Source organism: Heloderma suspectum, chromosome 6 (assembly GCF_057233095.1).
Source record: "Heloderma suspectum isolate Gila_16-S chromosome 6, 16-S_ref, whole genome shotgun sequence".
NCBI classification, from domain to species: domain Eukaryota; kingdom Metazoa; phylum Chordata; class Lepidosauria; order Squamata; family Helodermatidae; genus Heloderma; species Heloderma suspectum.
In genome coordinates this window covers 55121747-55145645 of record NC_139463.1, presented here as the reverse complement: position 1 = coordinate 55145645, position 23899 = coordinate 55121747, and the positions used below count along the sequence as shown (strand labels likewise).

Below are 23899 nucleotides of genomic sequence, written 5' to 3'. Positions count from 1 at the left end.
GCGCGCGCTGTCGCTCACGGCCTCCGGGGGCAGCGTCTGCTCGCGCCAGCGCGGCGAGCCTGCGCCGCGCGGTGCCAGGCGGGGACTGAGAGGGCGTGGCTCCGCCCTCCGGCGTAAGAAAAGCGGCCGCGAGGCGGCTCCGTCCCGCCAAGCGCACACGAGCCGCCGCGGTCCTGCCCGTGCCCCAGGCGCCGATCCCGCCGCGTCCGCCCGCTCCGCTCCGCTCCGCTCGGTGGCGCTGCCATGGTGAGTGCGGGCGCCCTGGGCCCGGGGGTCGCGCGCGGGCGCGGCTGCCCCTGCGCCGCGGCGCCACAGACGCGCGTGCGGCCGGGGAAGGGCACGGGGGCCGCTGCCGGGAAGACGGCGCGCCGGGCAGCCCCGCGTGAGCCTGGGCCGCCAGCCCCGCCCGTCGCCGGCCCCTGCCCCGGGGCGGGGGAGCCGCGTTCGCGGGGAGCCTGAAGGCGGCCCGAGCGGCCCGGCGGAGATGCCTGTGGGAGGAGGCGAGCGCGCGCCGGCCCGGCCGCTGCGCTCCCCGTGCAGCACCGCGCAGCAGCTTCGGGCGCAGCCCAGCCGGGCTCGGGGCGGACGGGGAAGCCGCCGCTCAGCCCGCCGCGCCTTCCTGGCGCCTGGGCGGGGGGCTTCCGCGGAGCGGCGCGCGCTGCGCATGGCCCGGGTCCCGGGGGCAGGGGCGCGTGGGGGGAGGCCGTGCGCGGGACGCGTCCCCGGGCGAGGGGAGAAGCTGGAGCGCCGCGGTGGGCGCGCGGCGGCGGGCCTCGCCCGACCTGGGCTGCCGTCCGGCTCGCGTCGCGCGCGGGTTGGGTGGGGTCTCGGCCGTGCCTGATGGCGGGGCGCCCCTTCTTCGAAGAGGAGCCTTGGCAGGGTGGAGCCTTTGTCAGCTTCCCGAAGGATCCGAGCGTTGCAGCGCTGCGTGCAGAATGGCCCGTGGCCGTGGCAGAAGGCCGGTAAGAGCGGCAGTTAAATTGACCTCTTCTGCTGGAGGAACTTGAACTCACGTGCGGGCCTGTAAACATGACAGTTTCACGGAACTTGCCATCGAGCGTGGGGAAGGGCGCCCTGAAAGGCGGAGCTTGCGTACCCCGGCACGACTTGGGGGGAGTCCAGTAAAAGAGATCCGCATGGTTTGACCCTCCTTCGCTTAATTAGGGCCATATACTGTTGCTGCGCGGTGGGGGAATGTTTGCGGTGGGGGTGGGGTTGAGAGGGCAGTTCACCCAATTTTGAGAAGTAAAAAAACAAACAAAATTGGGAAATCACATTGAATAGTCCGGGGAAAACCATGAGAATGTCGCTGAAAATGCACCCGGATATTTTCCAAAGCATCCATGGCAAGAGGGAGTGGGGAATCCTCAATAGTTAAGGACTTGTTTATTTTTTTTGGCATTACCAGGGATAGGTTGTGATGAAGGTGCTTTTCGTGATAGTGAAGGCTGTCACTAGCGATTGAGAAATACCTGCTTCAGGTACTGGATGGGGCGCCTGTGCCAACTTTCCCCACCTTCTCCCTCCTCAACAGAGTCGGAGCGTGCAATTCTGTATGAGGAATGCTAACTTTTTGTGGCCATGTCAAGTGCTGTGCATTTCCTTTGCTATACTTGCCATGCAAAGAGGCAGAAGAGTTCTGCGATCTCTCCTCCCTCCATCTGTGAAACCAGGCGGAACAATCAGTCTTTTGAAGTGCTTATAGAGAGACTGTCTTGCCCAACTGATTATTGTCTTGACAGAAGTGATGCAGGGAAATGAAACTTGGGTGCTTGCCTGTGCAAAAGAACAACTCTATAAACACACTTCTGAAGCAGGTTTTTGCTGTACAGCTGGAAACCACTCTCACACTTACTCCTATTGTGTTGAGAGGCTTCAAAGCCATTTGATCTGTATTTAGGTTTGTTTTTCCTGTTCTGTATAAACCACACAAGCAGCTGGGCAAGAGGGCAGGTGGAATTGGATGTGAATGTCTCTCTAAAGGCATCTTCAAACCCTTATTCCAAAAGGTTTTATAAATATGAGGGCGGGGGCCCCTGAAAAGTCTTGGTGGTGTTTGGTATCCTTCACTTTTAGAAGCTCTTGGCTTCCTTTAAAAACTTCTGTTGCTTTCTTTTTAAAAATGCCTGAATCCATTTCATAGAAGAATGATTGTAAAGCCTCTCCCATAACACCAGCTCTGCTTTCAGTGACTTGTAAATCACTGACTGTAATCATACACAATCATACAGTCAAAGACAAGATCAACAAGGCTCTGCAACCTTACTGGTGTCGTGTCGGAAGGAGAAACAGCCTCCTATGTGGTTCTAGTGTTCAAATTTCCTCCTTTTTACCCATCTCTAGTTCCTTCTGCCAAAAAAAAAGAAAGCCAATCTGATAAGAGAGAGGTGTACTTTTTACACTCTAAAAGATTCACAGAGTGTAAAAAAATTATCTGTCCTCAAAAGAGCCAGTACCCTTTCTTTCTGTGTAATTGTTCTGAGCATGACTCTTGTTTGGAAGGAGCCTTGGGAAGCCCAGAACTGTGACTCATGTAAAGATGCAACAGGCAGCCTCATCTGAGAGTGGATGATTCTAGTTCAGCTCTGTATTGAAAGTCACCGAGTGCTCTGACCATATATTGCAGAGACGGGGCTGAATTATCTCTACCCTTGTGGAGGCTGCTTGGAAGGATGCAAACCTGGAGCTTTCTACCTGCCTGTAACTGACTTTTCCATCTTGTTTCTATCATTCCTTCATCTGATGGAAGAGGGTTTGGTCCACGGAAGCTCAAGCCTTAGTAATAAACACTGTTAGTCTTTAAGGTGCCACAGACTACTGTTTTCATACCACAGACTAAGATGGCTGCCCGTTTTAAACCTAGAGTAGATACTCATATAGAGGTAGAACAGGCAGCTTCCTCTCAGGGCAGACAGTTCTACAGTATTGGGAGTGATTGATCCAATCGCTCTTGATGTAGAAGCAAGGCCAGAACAGCCAGTCACACCAACACATGCCAGCATGTTCTGTTGCTGCATTAGTCTGATGCAGCAAAAACATCAGAGACTATTGCAGCACCTTGAAAACAAACAGATGTATGATGGCCTACATTTGAAGTGGACTAGAGTCCACGTCATCAGATGTGTGGAGTGTTATCTTAAATTGACAGGTATACATACGGGCAGGGGGGATCTAAGCAGCCAGGTTAGAGGGAAATGAAATGCAAAAAGTACAGATAGTAACAGTTATGTTATTAATGGTGATGATTAACAGAACATTGGTGATAATATCCTGTCATTGGTAAGCTAATTAACACATGTAGTGTGGTAAAAACCCATTATCCCAATTTCGGCCACTGGTGGGAGATGTGAACTTCTTGATAAATTGCAATTCAGCAGTACCTATTATTTATTATTTATTTATTACATTTATATCCCACCTTTTTTCCTCCAAGGAACTCAAGGTGGCGTACATAATCCTCCTCCTCCTCCATTTTATCCTCACAACAACAACCCTGTGAGGTAGGCTGGGCTGAGAGTATGTGACTGGCCCAAAGTCACCCAGTGAGCTTCCATGGCCGAGTGGGGACTAGAACCCGGATCTCCCAGCTCCCAGTCCAGCACTCCTGCCACTACACCATGCTGGCTCTCAATTACATTCTTTTGTAAGAATTAAACTGTGTATGATGACCCAGTTTCCTCCAGTCTTTCAAATAGATCAACAGAAACTACTAGCCAGTCTGCCTGTGCAGACCTATAACTTATGGTATGTTTTCTACTTAAAAGGAAGAAAAGGACCAACTCTTTGGCTACTTCAAGAGCTCTTGCAGGACTTGTTGCTTAGAACATTTATTCCCCAGCCTACATTTCCTGCCGGATTGCTGGAGGTCAAGTCTCAGGTGCCACAGGTGTGCACTACTTAAGTTTTTAAGTAGGTGTGGCTACTTAAAAACTTAGGGCACTCAAAAATGGATGGGGGAATTTGTGGTGTTAAGGTAGATGATAGTTCCTTAATATTTTGCTTAACATTCAAATCCCCTCACTTAAAAAATAATGTATAAAAGACATGATTGCTACAAATGATCAATATCAAGTGCCGTAATATATTTTGAAGAATAAAGCACCAGGATAGACCATGAATGGGTCTTCAGTTGGTCAGAAATTCCAGTGAGAGTTAAGCTTGGCTAACTTCCTCTAGCTTAGGGATAATAATATAACAGCACAGGACACTTGCAAGCAATATCAGTACTAGACGTACAATCTATTCTAACCTAGCAAAATGCCTGTCATTATGATTGGAGGAGGATGGGCAAGGGGAGATGCTTATTGTACCCAAATATGCACACTTGTATGCTAATATGGCCCCTTTCAGTTTTATCTATAAACTTGTTTTGACTGGTGTTTTAGTTAGGAGAATTCAGTATCTCAGCACGTAGACTCCCCCCCCCCCAAAAGTTCAGTTCTCACACTGAATGTTTAATTGTTAAATTCAGTCTCTGTCCATAATTGATGAAAGTAAAGCATAATCAATGCATAACTAATACCCTGATGCCCACAGGAATAGTGTGAGTGGGGTAAATAAAGGGAGCAATTCTGTGGCTCTAGATGGAGTCTGGGGGGCCATAGGATATTTCAGATTTCTGGATCCGAGGTCAGAGAAAGCCCTCCGACCTGGGACCCAGGAATCTGAGATTCCCTTCCCCTTGTAGCTGGTGCAGAGAGAACCATGCTGGATGCCTTTCCGAGGTTGCAAATTGACCTCGGAGAGGAGGTAAAGGGGGCATTTCTGTGGGCAGGGAAGGGTGGGGACTGGGGTGGCCAGCGTATGTCGTATCCTGAGGCCTCCCCAGCCGCCTTCCCTCCTCCTCTGAGATGCCTCAGCTAGACCGGCAAAAAAGCCCATCTAGCTAAATGCAATCGGGAGGTGCAGCAGCAGAAGGATCGCCTCTTCCACGCCTCCCACTCTGCACTGGAGACGCACAAGCCTCCGCGTTCAGAGGCTTATGAGTATCGCAAGCAGGTCCCATAAAATTGCACCCTAAATTGTTCACAATATCGCAGATGTGGTCAAATTAACTGATGCCGATCTTTGTAAATCAAGAGATATTTCTGCCAAACATGGCAACAGTGTTCTCACGCATGCTAGTAAAATGCTGTGGGCTAGTCACTTTTGTGGGCTTATTTCCAAGGCTGAAACAATCTTTGTCATAACATCTCAAACTTAGAATGCTATGAAACTGTGTAGAGGAAAACTTCCCTGTTAAGGAAAGCATGCAGCTATTGGGGAAACCAAGGTGGTTGGTTACTGTTCGCAAAAAGGCTCCAGATAGATCACATGTGATGTGAACATCAGTCAACACCCGCCAGAGTGGAAAACAACCTTGTAACAACTTGTAAGAACACATTTACATCCAACTTCCTGTTCAAAGGAACCATCTGTATTTTCATACTTTGATTTGATCTATAGCAAAGAACCCAAAGCATGGGGAGGGGGGGCATGGCAGATGTTGTCTCTCTCAAAAGTAGTAAGAGGTACTTCAGTTTCTGGTGCACTTTTCTCTCTTCTGCTGTGCCATTGTGATCCAGGTACCGCAAAGTCATTTTACAGCTCTTTGAATACGGCTGTTAATGACTGTTCGTTAGTTTGTATTGCAGACCCTTCAGTGGAGCAGTGGAAAACTTTTAATCGCCTAGGGCATACTGTATGCATACTAGGGCATACATTATCGGACATGCCACCGATAATGGGACACGTGTTGAATTTGTACCTGAATACCCCACAAGATCAGAGAGTTGGGTCCTGAGGAAAGATGCTGTGGCCCACCAGTTTGCTTGATGCACCAAAATTCAGGCTTTGTGGCCTTGATTTACATAGCCAGTTCTCCAGTGACAAAATGGATTAGCATTCAGTGCCTTGAATTATTCTCTCTGTTCCTCACCTTTGCGCTTTAGGCTGACTTCCACACACGCGTCAGACTGGAATGAAATAAGGGATTCTCTTGGAACGACTGATGGTGTTAAACAGGTCCGGGGTGGGCAGTGGATAGAAACAAGGGAGCAGAAAATAAGGAGCAGGTCTGGCGTTTGCTTGTTTATGCGCCAGTTGTTATGCGGAGAGCTAATAGGATCAGGCTGTCATGCACTTGGATGACTGCTTAATGTGTGTGTGTGTTCAGTGTAATGTATATTATTACATGCTTGTATATCACACTGGTAAACAAGCCTCCAAAAGTTCCTAGCCTAATAATTGTTAATCATTATTTTTTATGAGCCTGCTGGGGGCTGGGAAGGGAGGGACCGAGAAATGCAACTTCCCTTCTCTAACAGCCCACCTAGGTTCTGTGCTGGGTGCAGAGGAGGGATGGAACAAGCCAGCCCACTCAGTTGCCTGCATTGAATTCCATGCCATTTGTGGCTGCCTATGGCTACCAGGCTAGTGTTTAAATCTGAGGTTGGGTTTAACTGCAAAAAGCTGCTTAGAAACTTTAAATTAAAAATGATTATGGATGCTTTTAAATGCAAGTGATTTGTAATATGGAGACTTAGTTGAGGTCAATGATAAGGGAGGTTTAAATTCTGTGGCTTGGTGAAGAATTTATTGGGCATCAGAACACAATCCTGTGTTTGTTTTTTTAAACAGCAAGTTTCCAGTCCTCATAAATTATGGTGATATCTGCAGTCTCTCTAATGTTTACTAGGGGGAGTAAGAGCGAAGTTGCTGTGCCCGGCTTGCTAACTGCCCCTCCCTTGTTGCTTGTTTGTGGGGGGAAGGGGAGGAGGGGACCTGTCTTGTGCAGAATGGGACGAACTGTTCCACTGGAAAACCATCCAAGTTCTCCTCTTAAGACAGGCTTGTGTGGTACCATTGTCTGTGTCTCCTCCCACCCATTTTAACACAAGCGTTTATTATTTCAGTTTCATTGCAAAACAATTGATGCCCACAGTGTTTTCCCCCATTATTCTTGTTTTGTTTTGTCTTTTTTTAAGCCATTGTTAGCTGCTGTTCCCCAGGCAGCTGTTTTTGACAAAATCGTGAAATAGCACTCAGATTCTCTTGTCTTGAGCAAGCACAAGCAGCATCTTGCCCTTGGCTTGTAATTGGACATCGACAGTACCAGGGGTGAATTCTCTTTTTTCAAGTTGCCCAGAGCTCACCGGCAGGGTAAACAGGTGCGCTTTGTTCCATGCCGACAGGAGTAAGGAGCAGCTGCGTCCTTTGGCATCTTCTGGAGCAGCAGGGCTTGTACCATAATAAATCTGTTGGTTGTTAAAGTAAGAGGAGCCTCAGACTTCCCCAACATGGTGCCCTCCAGATGTGTTGGACTACGACTCCCATTACCCCCAGGCAACATGGCTAGTGGCTGGGCATGGTGGGAGTTGTGGTCTAACAGATCTGGAGAGCAACAGGTTGGGGAAGGGTGCTGTACAGTAATATGCAGTTCTTAATATTTAAGACACTGATCAGGTTCACATGTAACGAGACGCCACCATGGGTGAATTTCCCTGTGGGGCTTCTTTTCACAGTGGCCGTTCTGAATATTCGGGGTGTGGCGGGGGCATGCTGAACCCGGCAAGCTGGGTTGTTGACAAGTCACCCAGAACCCATAGGTTGTTTTAGGGTTACGACCACTGCGACGAGAAGCCCCATGGGGAAATTCACCCACGGTGGTTTCTTGTTACATGTGAACTGGGCCACTGGGTTGGATCTGGATTGACGCTGGAACAACTCGACTGCACTGGCAGGAGTGGATTTCCTGGCCTGTCTTTTCCCATGGAAAAGTCTCTTCCAGCTCCCCTGCTAAATGGGGTGAACTGTGGTGCGGAGCGGGGAGGAAATCCCCAGCATTCTGGCAGAAGGACCTTCCGCGAGTGGAGCCTTTGTTCTTGTGGAAGACAGACCCTGGATGCAACCTTCTTTTATCTCTCCTTGTCTGGCATCCTCTCTTACGCGCTCCACCTGGCCAGAAGGATCGAGGTTGATCTCCAAGGGCTCAGCTCATCTGGCAGAACCAGTTTCTCTCACTTAAGCCAATTGGTGCCGTTCTTCCTAGAGATCTTCCCTGAAATACCCTCTTGAGCCACAGCGCTTCCCTGCCTCGCCTTTTCTGACTTGCTTGCTCCTTTTGCCATTCTGTCCTCTCTTTGTGACTTTGCCTGCACGACTGTTTTAACTGAAACGAAGCAGTTCTCTACTGCTGGTTGTGGGAAGGGGCGACGGGCTGTGTGGCTCAAGGAAGCATCAGTCTCTGCTAGGGCGGCCAGTTGCCAGAGTGGACGGGGCTCCTGCCCCTTGTTAATAGTTGTGTGGAAGACTGAATTTGAGCTGCTTCCTGCCGCAATGAGCAGTTGAGAAAGGACATCCAGCTTGTCAACTTAGGCTTGGGACCTCGGTATTTGAGGGAGTGCCTCTCCCTATATATGCCTGCCCAAGGACAGATCTTTTGGAGGTGCCCTCCTCTGCGTCCCACCAGTGCGAGACATACACTACAGTCGGACGAGGGAGAGGGCCTTCTCTGCTGTGGCACCCCGGCTGTGGAATGCCCTCCCCTTGGAAGCCTGATTGGCGCAGACATTGGTTTCATTTTGGCGCCAAGTAAAAACGATGTTTTACCAAAGCCTTTGTGGGCTAAATGCATTCCCTAAAGCAGCCCACTGTTTTAACTGTTTTAGATTTTAATTGGTATTAGCTTGTTCAATGGTTTAACATGCTTTTAGATGTTTAAATTATTTATTGTTTTATACTGTTTAAATTGATTTTATCTGTATGCCACCCTGAGATCTTAATGATATAGGATGGGATGCAAATGTTTTAAATAAATAAAATAAAATAAAGCGCCATCCACCTGGGAGCAGAATGGGTGGACGGTGTTCAGCGTCTGACATCTGTGCAGGGTCAGCAGCTGATCTTCCTCCCGCTCATTGGGTGAAAAAAGCCTTGTCTAGGCTGAGTTAGGTAAGCAACAGCCTCCCTCAACCTTGTGCCCTCCAGATGTGAACTGCAACTCCCATCATCCTGCCAGAGACGATGCAGATTGCAGAGCAACACATGGGGGAAGGGTGATGTGGACAAAATCAGTTTTTCTCTGTCCTGGTTTCTAGACTTTTTTTTTGTCCTTTTGGGGCTAGGGGGATGTAACCTTGAGTAACCCTCCCCTTAAGTGTGTGCACAGTCCAGCAATTGTACAGAACAGATAAATATTCAAGTAATTACCTTCAAATTATTACTGAAACCTGAATTAACTAGTAACAACAGCAGTGACTGGTCAAGTAACACTGGACAGAATGAACAGTAAGGATGACGGCAGGGGCTTTATGAGAGCCAGGAATGAAATAGGAGAACTGAAGGTGCAAACAGGAGGGCCCATCTGGAGGTCACCAGGTTTTATGAATATATTATTAGTCATTAAGTTTTCAGTTATATATTGTAGTTAACTTAATTTTCCTTTTCATTACCCCTACTGGGTTATTCACAGATGTATGTTTTTTGTTTTTCCTTCCCAAGAAAATCCAAAAAAGATAAGGGGTTGCAAACGAGGGGAAAGACTGATCTTGCATACCTTCTGAAGTTTACATGGCAGGGAGAGGTCACATTTTACATTTCTTTTAGGTTTATCCTCCCCTCCCCCCCCTCCCCCAAATAGGGTGAACAGAGCAGGTTACCCAAATGTTTCTAACTTTGTATTTAATGCAAGAAACGCAACAAAAGTAGTCAGCATCTCTCATTGATGAAGGAAGGGGACATCAGACTGAAAATGTAAATAATAAAATGTCAAGGAAGAAGCTCTGGTCCCTCCTTTCCACAGGCACAAGCTTATATGGGTCAGCACCCCCTCCCCCGCAGAACTGCTGTTGCTCTCTGACTGGGCAAATTACTCAGCCATTAGATATGATCGGGTAGGTTAGGTGCTGTTGAGTGGGTACCGGGGCTGTCTGGATTCAAATCACCATGTGCACTGAATACATGAACACCATGTATTCAGTGTACATCAAGCCACTTGCCTGGTCACCGGTGGCAAGGAAGAATCTTCTCTAGGCAAGGGGAGTTTTGAAAACTGGAAGAGAGCTGGACCTCTTTTCTGTCAAACCATCAGTGTGGCGCAAACAGACAGCACAGGTGTAGACAGGCTAACAAAATGCTATGGACTAGTAACTTTTGTGGATTTATTTGCAGTATTGTTGAATGGGATGCTTTACAGAGTAATAGAAGACAAAAAGGATAGGTCTGCGCCCCAGGGAGCTTATGCTGACTTGTCCAAAGTCACCCTCTTTCTCCCCCGACACACAAATAAATCCCCAACAGCCACTTAGGCCCTGAGATAGCATGGTTCTGATCAGTGCTTAGATAAGAGACCAGTTTGAAACCCTGTGTAAGCTGCTCTGTAAAGGAAGCGGAGTATAGCAGAGAAAGTACATAGGCTTATCTGTGGCATGAGATTCTGTAGGCCCCAGTAAATGTTAGGAGTTTTGCTACAACAGACTAACACGGTGACCGCTTCTAGAATGCATCAAGCTTTTATCTGATATAATAGTGTCATTTTAAAGTGATCACTGGGCCATTTGTGCTCCTCTGAATAGTCAGCAGCAGCAGCAGCAACAAAAAATCCCCTCTTCAGTTTGGACTGAAAACAGTGGTCTATTATTAATGGCCAAAAGACGGTATCTCTCTCTGGAATGTTCCAGTGCAACTGCACAACTACTCTGTTTTGTCTTCTTCTTGATTTCAGAACAAAGGCTTCGCCCGGAAGAGCCACACATTCCTGCCAAAGATATTTAGGAAGATGTCTTCCCAGCCCAAAGAACGCCCTGAGGGTTTGCAGTTCCCCTTTTTGGATGATGAGGAAACTGTCACCACCATCCGGGAATCGAAAACGTTCTTTGTCCTCCGGGGTCTGCCAGGCAGCGGGAAGTCCACCTTGGCTCAAGCCATCCAAGACAAGTACAAGGACGCTTGCAGAGTCATCTCTGCTGACCACTACAAAATCCAGCCCGCCGTCCGGAGCGCCCTTCCTGACGATTATAGCAAGCTCGATGAGGACCTGGGGAACTACTGCAAGCGCAACACCAGCGTGGTGGTGGTGGATGACACCCACCATGAGCGGGAGCGGCTGGAGCAGCTCTTTGACATTGCTGACAAATACCGCTACAAAGTCATCATTGTGGAGCCCAAAACAGCATGGAAGATGGATTGCTTGCAGCTGAAGGATAAGAATCAGTGGAAACTCTCAGTGGATGAGCTAAAGAAGCTGAAGCCCAGCTTAGAAAAGGACTTCCTTCCCCTGTATTACGGGTGGTTTTTGAGCAAACGGAGCTCGGAGAACTTGCGGAAGACCGGGCAGGCGTTTCTGGATGAGCTTGCCGGTATTAAAGTCTTCAAGAAGGAGTCCAGCAAGCACTGTGGGTCCCCCAAAAGCTTTTACTTTATTGTATATAAAATCTGCCTTCCACTAATCTGTGAGATTAGCTAGTCAGCACAGGAAGAGATACATCTGGCTGGCTCCCAGGATGCTTTATCCTGGCTTCTTTGCTGATATCCCCAGGGTGCCACCATGCTCTGTCCTGGTTGCGCAACCCCTGCCCCCCTGGCTTTTAAAAATCAAGTGTCTCAGGGTTACTGGAGAGCTTAGGAATGCCTCCATATTTTCCTTTCTGTCACGGACTGTCGTATCGAAAATATTCTCAAATGATCAGAGAACCTCAATGGTGAAAGCAGTATGAATTACATAAAACAAAGATTTTAAATTTGCATACATCTGAGTGCAGATTGTTTTCAGGTAAACTCACAAGTGTTCATCCTCCCAGGATGTTCTGTTTGCCCTTAGGCAGCCTGGTGGCCTGCAAATGTTTTGGACTACAGCTCCCATAATCCCTTACCATTGGCCATGCTGGCTGGGACTGATGGGAGTTGTAGTCCAAAACATCTGATGGTATGGTATGGACCGGTGGTATTTCTCTCCTTAGCCAGACAGGCTAAGGTTGCAGATTCTCTGATGCCTGAGTGCCTAATATGTGGGGGTGGGGGGTGGGGGGGGAGCTGCCTTCTCCTGCACAGTTTCCTGGCTCCAAGTCCCCTCCCCCATCCTGCAGCCACACCGCCTTCCAATGCCTGCAGGGATCTCCCAAGCCCATCAGTTTGTGGGCTCCACAGTCCTGCCTTTAGTTGCTGTCCACAAATCATTTTTGGACTTGGATCCACTCAACAATGGCAGAAATTTCTCTTCCCTTCTCCCCATCACTTCCACAAATCCACTTGCAGGAGTTGCTGTTACGGTTATCTCCTGCTTGCTTTCTGAAGCCCGAGCAGATGATCTCAAACTCATCCTTTGAATCTCAATGTGCACAGGCAGTGGGTACTTACTCTTGAGGGTTGACACGCATTATGAAATAACAGGCATTGCCATTCCTTTTTATAGCATTGCATAGAATCATAGAATAGTAGGGTTGGAAAGGGCCTACAAGGCCATCGAGTCCAACCCCCTGCTCAATGCAGGAATCCAAGTCAGAGCATCCCTGACAGATGGCTGTCCAGCCTCGTCTTGGATGCCTCCAGTGTGGGAGAGCCCACCACCTCCCTAGGGAATTGGGTCCATTGTCGTATTGCTCTAACAGTCAGGACGTTTTTCCTGATGTTCAGCCGGAATCTGGCTTCCTGTAACTTGAGCCCATTATTCCGTGTCCGAATGATCAAGAAGAGATCCTGGCCTTCCTCTCTGTGACCACCTTTCAAGTACTTGAGGAGCGCTACCATATCTCCCCTCAGTCTTCTCGTCTCAAGGATAAACATGCCCAGTTCTTTCAGTCTCTCTTCATAGGGCTTTGTTTCCAGTCCCCTGAGCATCTTTGTTGCCCTCCTCTGAACCCCCTCCAGTTTGTCTGTGTCCTTCTTAAAGTGTGGTCCCCAGAACTGGACACAGGACTCCAGATGAGGCCTGACCAGTGCTGAGTAGAGGGGAATTAGTACTTCCCGGGATTTGGAAGCTATGCTTCTGTGAATGCAGCCCAAAAGAGCATTGGCCATTTTTGCAGCCACATCACGTTGTTGGCTCATCTTCAGCTTGTGATCGACAACAATTCCAAGATCCTTCTCGCATGTAGTGTTGTTGAGCCACGTATCCCCCATCTTGTAACTGTGCATTTGGTTTCTTTTTCCTAGGTGCAGAACTGGGCATTTATCCCTATTAAATGTCATTCTGTTGTGTTCTGCCCAGCGCTCCAGTCTATCCAGATCACTTTGAATTTTGTTTCTGTCTTCCAAAGTATTAGCTATCCTGCCCAATTTTGTGTCACCTGCAAATTCATTCAGCATTCCCTGCACCTCCTCCTCCAAGTCACTAATAAAAGTATTGAAGAGCACTGGGCCCAGGACTGAGCCCTGCGGTACCCCACTCGTTACCTCTCCCCAGTTTGAGAAGATCCCACTGATAAGCACTCTTTGAGTCCAATTCTGTAGCCAGCTGTGGATCCACCGGATTGTTGTTTCATCTAGCCCACTTTGAGCTAGTTTGCTCTTCAGGAGATCATGGGGCACTTTGTTGAAAGCTTTGCTGAAGTCGAGGTATGTTATGTCTACAGCATTCTCATGGTCCACAAGGGAGGTCACTTGATCAAAAAATGAGATCAGATTCGTCTGGCAGGATTTGTTCTTGCCAAATCCATGTTGGCTTCGAGTAATCACCACATTGTTTTCAAGGTGCTTCCAGATGGATTGCTTTATCATCTGCTCCAGAATTTTCCCAGGGATTGATCTCAGACTGACTGGTCTGTAGTTCCCAGGTTCCTCCTTTTGGCCCTTTTTGAAGATAGGGACAACATTAGCCCTCCTCCAGTCATCTGGCACTTCCCCCGTCCTCCATGATTGCTCAAAGAGAATAGGCAGTGGTTCTGAGAGTTCTTCTGCCAGTTCCTTTATTACTCTAGGATGCAGTTCATCTGGCCCTGGAGATTTGAACTCATTCCAAGTAATTCGGTGTTCCTTGACCATATGCCTATCGATCTGAAGCTGCAATCCTGCCCCTTCAGCCTGTACTTCGCCTTTGCCAGGTGGCTTGTAGACCCTCTTTTGGGAGAAGACTGAGCCGAAGTAGGAATTGAGCACCTCTGCCTTTTCTTTGTCATCTGTTATCATTTTGCCATTCTTATTTAATAGCTGAACCACCATTTCTTTCCTCTGTCTTTTACTATGCACGTAGCTGAAGAAAGCCTTTTTGTTGCATTTAGCCTCCCTCGCTAAGTCAGCCTCCCTTGGAAAGGCACCACCTCTGTCCTCACTCTCCTGGCAAAACCACCACCTGTGCCCATGCTGTTCTAGAAGGAGGCGCCCATTAACTCTCCAGTAGAAGAACTGCCACTTTGCCTTTACCTCCTTCTGTTCCATAGGAGTAGCAATACATGCAACAGGTGATCCCAAGGACAGCCCTTCCTGGTGCGGGCTGTAGCTGCCAGAATGCCATCCTAGGCAGCCAAAGGGCATTAAGGTCAACCCTGTAGGCTGAGACCTATCCCCAGGCTGTTTGAAGCCCTGTGATATCACAATGGCATTCTTACTCACTGAACGCTTGCTAGGACCATTCAGCTAATCCTAACCCAGGCAGTAAACCACCCCACCCTCCACTGAAGCATTGCTGCCTTCCCTGGGCAAGAGTCATGCCCAGCCTCCAGCGCTGACCGTTGTTCCATGTCCATCAGATGGAAAGGCCAGGCCAACCTAGTCGCACTACAGAATCAAGAGGGACCTCCTGGATCAGAGGAGCTTCACTTTCTAACCTGCTCCCAGAAGCTGGAATCCTGCCAGAGCTGCACCTGTGTGTTCTCTCCACTAATGACCCCCCTAAATTTGTGAATGGTGCATCTTGCATATATTATGAAAATTGAGCAGCTTTGCCATCTGTGTATAATTGGGCTCCTGCTAGTCACAACGAGGGCAAAGCATGTGGACTTATCAGTGGGACCTTCTCAAACAGGAGAGGTAACGAGTGGGGTACCGCAGGGCTCAGTCCTGGGCCCAGTGCTCTTCAACATTTTTATGAATGACTTGGAGGAGGAGGTGCAGGGAATGCTGATCAGATGTGCAGATGACACAAAATTGGGCGGGATAGCTAATACTTTGGAAGACAGAAACAAAATTCAAAGTGATCTGGATAGACTGGAGCGCTGGGCAGAAAACAACAGAATGACATTTAATAGGGATAAATGCCCAGTTCTGCACCTAGGAAAAAGAAACCAAATGCACAGTTACAAGATGGGGGATACATGGCTCAACAACACTACAAGCGAGAAAGATCTTGGAATTGTTGTCGATCACAAGCTGAATGTGAGCCAACAATGTGATGTGGCTGCAAAAATGGCCAATGCTCTTTTGGGCTGCATTAATAGAAGCATAGCTTCCAAATCCCGGGAAGGACCCGTTCCCCTCTTCTCAGCACTGGTTAGCCCTCATCTGGAGTCCTGTGTCCAGTTCTGGGCACCACACTTTAAGAAGGATGCAGACAAGCTGGAGAGGGTTCAGAAGGCAACAAAGATGATCAGAGGACTGGAAACAAAGCCCTATGAGGAGAGGCAGAAAGAACTGGGCATGTTTAGCCTTGGAAGACTGAGGGGAGATAGGATGGCGCTCTTCAAGTACTTGAAAGGTTGTCACAGAGAGGAAGGCCAGGATTTCTTCTCGATCATCCCAGAGTGCAGGACACGGAATCATGGGCTCAAGTTACAGGAAGCCGGATTCCAGCTGAACATCAGGAAAAACTCCTGACTGTTAGGGCAGTACGACAATGGACCCAATTCCCTAGGGAGGTGGTGGGCCCTCCCACACTGGAGGCATTCAAGACGAGGCTGGACAGCCATCTGTCAGGGATGCTGTGACTCGGATTCCTGCATTGAGCAGGGGGTTGGACTCGATGGCCTTGTAGGCCCTTTCCAACCCTACCCTTTCTGTGATTCTGTGAAAAATGCATTGGTGGCCCTTGCAGATCTTTTGTGAGCTCTATACACACCAGCCATGCGCATTCAAACTGCACAGCCTCCATAGGGAGGAGGGGAGAAGGCAGAGGTTCCTTCCAACCATCGAACCAGATAGCATGGTGGGGTTGGCCTAGCTGACAGCTCAGTGGTCCTACTTGTTTTTAATTTTTTTTTTAAATGAAAGCTGAAATTCCCTGGATGCTAAATGCCAAGGACTGTTCACCCTGCAACTCCAAGAATGGATCTGTGACTGGCAATGACCTTAAAGAGGGTTTCCAGCTATTCCTACCCCTGGCCTAGAATTACCACTAAAGTAAAGACGACAGCGTGTACTGGGAAGGACAGCAGGTGTTCAAGCTGCACAAATGCCACGGCTGGCACTCCTAGACTTGGGGCTACAACGCGATACAACAGGGAGCTGTGGGGCTGCCACCAAAACCATCTTTTCTGCGTCTCCCCCACGGTATTGCCTAGTACTACAAACTGTGATGTGACTTTGCCATGCTGTGGGTTTCGCCGCTCCTGTACGGGGCCAGTGACAAGAGGCATTTTGTTCTCAATGTCATGAGGAGATGGGGAGACGATGCAGACCTGCTGCTTTTGGAGGCAGCCACATGGCTCCTGTTAATGTCTGGTGCTGCCCTAAAATGCTCCTCAGTGTTGGGCTGGCTGATGTGCAGCACCACCCATTTTATTCCCAATTTGTGGCGCCCAGAGGCAACCACCAGGCTTAAGCTCCAAGGCAGCTGGCTTCCAAGCGGTGATTCAAGGCCGTTTGTGAGAAAAAGAATGGTTGAGCGGGTGCTCCAACTAGCATGGCAGCCTCACTGGGCTGAAAGCGCGTTACCATGAATGATAAATTATGTAAAGACATAAGCCCCATTCTGGCATTGGGTAAAGCGTGTTGTTTGGGCATGCAAGGAGGGGGAGCCCCCCGCCCCTTCTCCGTCGCCGTCATTGTCGTGCTGAATGTGTGGGGGGCGACTGTCTGAGGCGGAGTGCCGCCTCCGTCCGTGGGGGCTCTCCACGCAATCCGGGATGCTGGATAGTCAGCCTTCCCGATCGTGTGGAGAGCCCCCTGCTGCATACTTAACCAACGCTCCTCATTGAATGCCTGAGTAGGGCTAATAGCACATCATAGTGTTTAGTAACAATAGTGACAACAGATTATAGTGCTTTGCAAATCCTAAGCCAAATGCCAGCATTTACAGTAGAACTTAGCTTATGAATTATCGTTACCTCAGGCTGGTCTGTGAAACCTTCTAAAAGCTTGGCCTGTGTTTGATGTCTGCTCCTTTCCGAGTTTAAACGAACCCTATATAAAAAGGACAAAAATAGGTGTGGGGAGGGCATGCAGGAAGGAACTGCCAAATTGGTTTGCCGAGACTGATTCTGTTCCCTTTGGCCCGTAGTTGGACAACCCAGTGAAGACCCCAAAATGAAATTTGACTTGACCAGCTACTTTGTGAAAAGGCCTCCAGGGGTCTTGCACTGTACAACAAAATTCACCGACTATGGGAAAGCCCCAGGATCAGAGGATTATGCGCAGCAGGAGGTGAGAGCTTTTCTGTCTTCCATTCTGGGGAGGAAAATGATGGTGCTTGGAGGAGTTCCCAAGATGGTGCAAAGTTGGAAAGTCCAGCTTCTCCGTCCTCACTCGCGTTTAAAATGGGAATGGACCATTGTTTGTTGCCCGGGAATACATTTATTGAAGGGCAGCATACAGGTTTGTGACATTTAAAAACGTTTTGAAGTCAAGACGTAAATGGTTGTTTGCCTGAGTTGGGTAAGCTGCCTCTAGGCAATCGGGCAGAAAAGCCTGCGTATGTCAGATAAGGCTTCAGCTCCCCATTTTATTTATTTAAAGCATTTTTATCACATTCTTTAGCCAAAAAGGCTCCCAGAGCCATTGGTACACACCACAGTACTACCATAGTGGGAAGTGGGTGTGCAGCCTGTTCTAGGTGGGGCTACCCTCCCCCGAAGGATCAGGGACAGTGTGGGGGGCTCCTTGGTCCAGCATTGTAATTGAGGTCCAGTCGGCCTCAATGCCTCAGAATACCATTCACCAGCTTTGATTAGTTTGCCAGCTACAGCCCTTCCCGGACAGGCCACAGTGACCCATGCTCTGGTAGGCTCCTCATTGAATTACTGTGGAGTAATTCAAATAAGTGCCCAGAAGCTTCAACTAGTGCAGAGTGAGGCTGCCAGAAATTTAACTGGAATAGCAAGATGGAATCCCACTACACAGATTCTGAAGGAATTGCCCATGTTGCATATTCACTTCTGAGCCCAACTCGGGGTGCTGCTGCTTACCTTTAAAGCCCCAATGACGTGGGACCCAGTTACATGAAGGAGCACCCCTCCCCGTACAAACCTGCTTACGCCTTAAGATCTTCAGAGGAGGCTTTTCTCTATATACCCCTGGGCATTTTAATGTAGATATGCCTGTTAGTCTATTCTAGCTTTAGGCAGCAATCCTAACGATATCGACAGAGGGCTCTGGGATCGGAGCTCTCCGTCTATCCAAAGGACTTCCGGCAAGAGTCAGGGCAGGAGGACAGCAGAGGCTTGTACAGCCTCCTGTTCCTCCAGTTGTGATATTTACACCTAGACAGGCCTCTGAACCATCTGGCTTCCTGATCGTCAAAGGCAGGGCTGGGAGCAGCTGACGGATCCAGTGGATCCACGCCTCCCCCCACCCCTGCCCACTGAAAGCCCCCTCCCCCCTTCCGAGGTTGCTGCTGTGGCCTCAGTAGAGAAGCGGCTGCAGTGCTTTCTGTGGCAGCTGCGAGGGCTGGGTGGGGAAAGCGCGTTCTGACTCAGGCTCCCGAGACCACAGCTGAGTCTGCAGCCTCGGGGCGGGAATCTGCGCCACCCTGCGGCTCTTGGGCGCGCCGTTCGCAGGGTTGCTCTGCTGGCTGCTCCTCCGTTGTGTTGTCATGAAGACGTCATCGGTGGTTTTCATGTCACAGTCCGTGGCACATGTCACGCTGGTTTGCTTTTATTTCATTTGGCTTATTGGTCAAACTGTTTGTATACCACCCTGGTATGAAGGATGAAGGGCGGATGAAGGATGAAGGGCGGTCTGGAAATATTTCAGTAACTATGCGTGTGATGACTGGTGACTATTTTTTTTTAAGTTATAGGCTAGTAACATTTGTGGACTTTTACTGTAAGCCTGTTACTGTAACTTTTTTAAAAGCCACACTTCCTTTCATTTAACCAGCAGTTTAAATGCAACCAGTAATTGATAAGACATGCTAATCTAAGACTAATTTCTTCAGTATATTGAGAGCCTTAACAGGAATAATTTCTCCCACAGGCTGTGAAGTCATCTTACGGAAAAGCCTTTTTCCTGACCATCTCCGCCCTCTTCATCACCCCAAGAACTGTTGGTGCCCGTGTGGAACTGAGTGAGCAGCAAATGCTTCTCTGGCCCGGCGACGTGGACGTGCTTCAGCCGGCAGTCAGCCTCCCGAAAGGCAGCCGGGCCCACGTCACCCTGGGCTGCGCCAGCGGGATAGAAGCCGTCCAAACTGGCATCGACCTCCTTGAATTTGTCAAACTGGAAAAGGCAGGGAACAAAGGCGAGGAAGTGGGGGAGATCGGTGGTGGGAAACTTTTGTCCTACGGGAATGGCATGTGGATGCTTCCGCTTTCAAAAAAGATTGAGGTGAGGGCCATCTTTTGTGGGTACTATGGAAAGGGAAAGCTGGTGCCTACTCAAGGTGGTAGTAAAAGGGGATCACCCTTTAACTCCTGCAGCATCATCTAAGGGCTGTTATTGCCACTGCAACCTTTCCTTTTACAGGAAGGTAACGTGTAATCTTTTATAAGACAACCCCCCCCACACACACACACACAGTATTGTCCACCCGTTTTTGTTAAATTCTAGCACAGCCAGGCTTTTCACAGGAATGCCTTTTTTCTTATCCTTCAAGAAATAAGCCAGAGGCCTGGGCAGCTCTCATGGAAACATTAGCACTTTTTATATGTATAAATTGGGATTAATGCAACTGAATACTTGGGTATTTAAATACTTTGAGGCATTTTAGTGCAGAGAAACAGCAGTCCCCCCCTCCGGAGTTATCATGACTACTTGGGCTCAGCTCTTGTAAATCCACCTGCTCTTACACATCAGCGCCGCTGCAGGTTTTGGAGGGTACCGTGGGCAAGACACCCTCTGGGGCCCCCGCCCTCAGCAAGCCTCCCTTCTCGCCACCTCCGTGTTGCCCCTCAGCCTCTCGCTCAGCAATGCTCCCGCTTGCTTGCTTGACAGGCAGAGCGCCAGGGAGCAAGGAGGCCGTGGCGTCTCCTGCTCCTCCTCCTCACCCCCACCCCCACCGTCCTCTGGGCCAAAGCAAGAGGCAGGCAGACAAGCAGGCTGTGATGGAGAAGAGCAGGAGCAACTCCAGGCGGCTCTTGTCAGCGGGGCCCTGCTGGGATGTGGACCCTTGGCAGGTGCCCAACTATGCTTACTCGTGACTCCAGCTCTGTCGCAAGTGTAGCGCTACTGCAGAACGTGGTAGAACGGATTGCAGCCTCAGACGGTGGGGAGGGAGGCGAGACATTTTTTCAATGGTAATGAGTTTTCACATGAAAACTCCCTGCAAGTACAAAGCTAGCACAGCAGGTAAAAGGCAAGGATGCAAGTTCCCCCCCTGCTATGCTAGACTCCTATTTTCAGGGGGGTAAAAATACATGCAGGAGTATTCTAAAGTGGCATGCCCCACCTGTAGTCTGAAGTGGCACAATCTATTCTCTTGTGTCATGACTGTGCCACCTCGTTTTGCTGCGTGGGCGGACCCAGACTGGCCAGGGTCAGAGCTGCAGGCCTCTGCCCCAAGTCTTGTGAAACGCATGGCAGGAGGCGCCAGTTTCCAGCAACTGGCCTCAATATGCCCCAAGCTCAGATGCTCCCGCCACAGACTTACTGGGTGGTTTCAGGGCATCACGTCCTCAGTTCCTTCGTCTTTGGAAAGGTTTACACGACAAGACCTGCCTCTGCTCAGGTAATCCTACTACAGTGACCGAACGCTGCTAGCTTGGTGTGAAGAGGAAGGATAGGTTCTCCTTTTCAGTCTTACAAATAAGACTATAAATCCTAAAATAAATGGCAGTTAAATAGTCAAGGATATATATATAGGGAAATTTGTTAAGAGTGCTTGAAAAATTGAAAGAATTTCTCCTGTTTCCACTGGACAAACGCAGCAGTGAGATCCTGCATCTTGTTAACGTTTCTTCCGCTCAGTCAAGTGATAGTAGTATTTAGACTCCCATAGCATTCCGACTAATGGGGAGCAGCCTGTGCGTCCCTTCTCTCTCCCCTCCTGTATTTCTTCTCGGCCTTTAAAACAGATGGTAGCCACCCACCAGGGACTGGTAATATTGATGTTCCCAGGGTACTATTCTGTAGACAGTGTCAATCTTTTGAAACTATAAGCACATAAAAATCAGACCATTGCTAATTTTTCACAGTGACATCATCATAAAGTTTGGAGGTTACCAAAAGTAGGCAGAACTCCGCCCAACCTGCAGCTGCCACTCCCAACCTGAATGGTAGACATCGCTCTTCGCTGGCACACTTTTTCCCATGAGCGGCCCTGTCCAAAACCACAAGGGCTGCATAATCCTGCTTTGCTGCAGTCACAGTCCTCAACTCATAGGTCATACCAAAGGGTATTTAGAGCTTGGGAGGACAAGTCAAGGCATCTGAATCAAGCAGCTCGGTTTGTCTGTCCGTCTCGTCCAGGATTGTCAACCATGCCTAGCAGTGGGTCTCCAGCAGAGTCCTTTCCTGCCACCTCCTACCTGAATGTTTTTAGGTGAAGATGCCAGGGAATAGAACTGCAAACTTAATGCATGCAAAGCATGCGCTCTGCCCTGACCTAGGAGCCCTAGGATTACTTGGAAACAAACGGATGCTCAGCTAGAGATGTTTTTCTTCATAAGGTTTGAACTGGTGACTACCCAGCAGCAAAATTATCACGTTGACTGGGCTCCAGCAATCTTCTGCAAGTGGGTCGCTTACAAGCTTATCCGAGCTGCCTCAGGGACTATTTAGCTGAGATAAAGTGCCTCCCCATCTTTGCCCACAGTAACCAGAGACCCATGCGTCACTACATTATGGGTGAGAATTCTGCTGTATTTCTTAAACGATGGATTCTACCTTCTATCATGAATAGGAGGTTCACTGGGGCTTTGGGACTTTTGAAAAGGTTTAGGGATCCATAAAATGTTTTGCCTGTAAAGAACAAGCAGTAGTAGGTGGCATTGTCCTTTAAACACTCACAGTGCTTTGATAGCTGTACATAGAGGACTTTGTTCGCCTTACAACAGGGATGTGGTCCCCCACATGTTGACAAACTATGACTCCCATCACCCTCTCACCACAGGCCAAGCTGGTGGAGCTGATGGGAATTGGAGTCCAATAATAGCTGGAGGGCCACAGTTTCCCCTGCTCTAACGAAGGTGTTTTGGGGACTGCAGAGAGAACTTATGTGGAACACACGGAAAGCTCTGTGCTGTACACAATATTTATTGTGCATTCCTGTGCATGTCTACTCAGAAGTTCCATTGTGTTCAGTGAGGTTTACTCTCAAGTAAGTGTGCACAAGATTGCAGTTTTAGTAGTGTTTAAAACTGACAGTCTTTCCCTTGATGTGTGTTCCAAATGTGGACCAGTTCTGAGTACTAACAAAAATTTCACTTCTCTTAAATTCATGAAAAACGCAGTGAAAATGAAGACTCTCCCGTTGATTCTTTAGACATTGATTAAACAAGAGAAATGAGAGTTTGTATATGCCTTTTCTTTTTATAACAGCATACTGGTACATAGTATATTTTCAGTTAAACATACTCTAAAAGTAAAAGGCCAGACAAGCATTTTTAAATTGAACCTGGATCATGCCCACAGTCTGGTAGTCGTATAACATTTTGGATGTACAGCTGAATAGATTAAACTCCCAGCCCCCTTCGCTGCAAGAACACGTTTGCTCCTGCCCAATACAACTAGGTTTAGCAGTATTGGTCACCTAGTGCAGATTTATACAGGATTTCCGTGTTCCCCTCCCCTTGCCTTGCCAGCATCTGTAAGTTAGCCATGTCTAGTTGTTTACCTACTTGTATTCCAGCCATAGCAGCACTTGTGCATGACACTTGGGCAGACACACTGTTGACCAAATTGCAGTCAAAACTTGGAGTGTGCTTTTCCTGTACTCCCTGTTGTAAAGTTGTGCAAGATACACAGCATCTAGTGATCTCAACCAAGTTGGTTCATTCCTGATAACGTTAAGGAATAGAGTCCTCCCACCAGCCCCCTGTGATATCATTGTATAACCCTCAGTGTTGAACAACATCTCCTAGACAAACCGTGGAGCTGCACGGAAGGGAGGCACGCCCTCCTCAGCAAGCCCTCCAGCCTGATCTGCTGCTTTGTTCGTGAGAACGTCTTCAACAAGATTAGCATGGGAACTTGGATGATTAGATTTGAAATGGAAAGTACGAACTCCACCTAAATACAACTTCACATGAAACCTAAAATGACACCAATCCAATATTTAAAGCAAAATACATGAGGGGTTTTTTTTGTTCTCTTGAATGTTTAGTTACACAAGGGGAAGTCAGTTATGCTAACAATGTCGCTCAGGAAACATCTCCATCACAACATAACTTTATGTGCATAATACTTTTGCCCGATTTTATGACGTCTTACACTGGTTGTCTAATGGTTGAATTTCTGTTAATATGTTTGTCTTGAATACTGTCAAGGCCAGTTTTTACTTACAAAGAAGTAGCATATCGCAGTGGCATTAACTTTAAAAAAAAATACTTTTAACTTTGATTCAGGGCTAAATAGCAATTTAAACACAGCAACTGTAAAGTGTATTGAAATAAATGTTATTAATACATAGAAAATGTGTTGGTATTTCAATGAGGCTGCTTGATACTGAATTCTTTGCGCA

The 23899-nt window shown here is 48.4% G+C and overlaps 1 protein-coding gene across 2 annotated transcripts; it reads left to right on the top strand.

Annotated features, from left to right (window-relative positions):
• CNP (2',3'-cyclic nucleotide 3' phosphodiesterase) lies at window positions 1-23848 on the top strand. Of its 2 annotated transcripts, none has more exons than XM_084804402.1 (4): window positions 1-246; window positions 10703-11372; window positions 17345-17487; window positions 19258-23848. In XM_084804402.1, the coding sequence occupies exons 1-4, from the start codon at window positions 244-246 to the stop codon at window positions 19708-19710; spliced, it is 1269 nt and encodes a 422-aa protein (XP_084660528.1). In that variant the 5' UTR covers window positions 1-243; the 3' UTR covers window positions 19711-23848. The 2 variants fall into 2 exon arrangements, with proteins under 2 accessions (XP_084660528.1, XP_084660529.1); XM_084804403.1 differs by lacking the exon at window positions 1-246 and adding an exon at window positions 389-962.
• The last annotated feature ends 51 nt before the right edge of the window (window positions 23849-23899 follow it).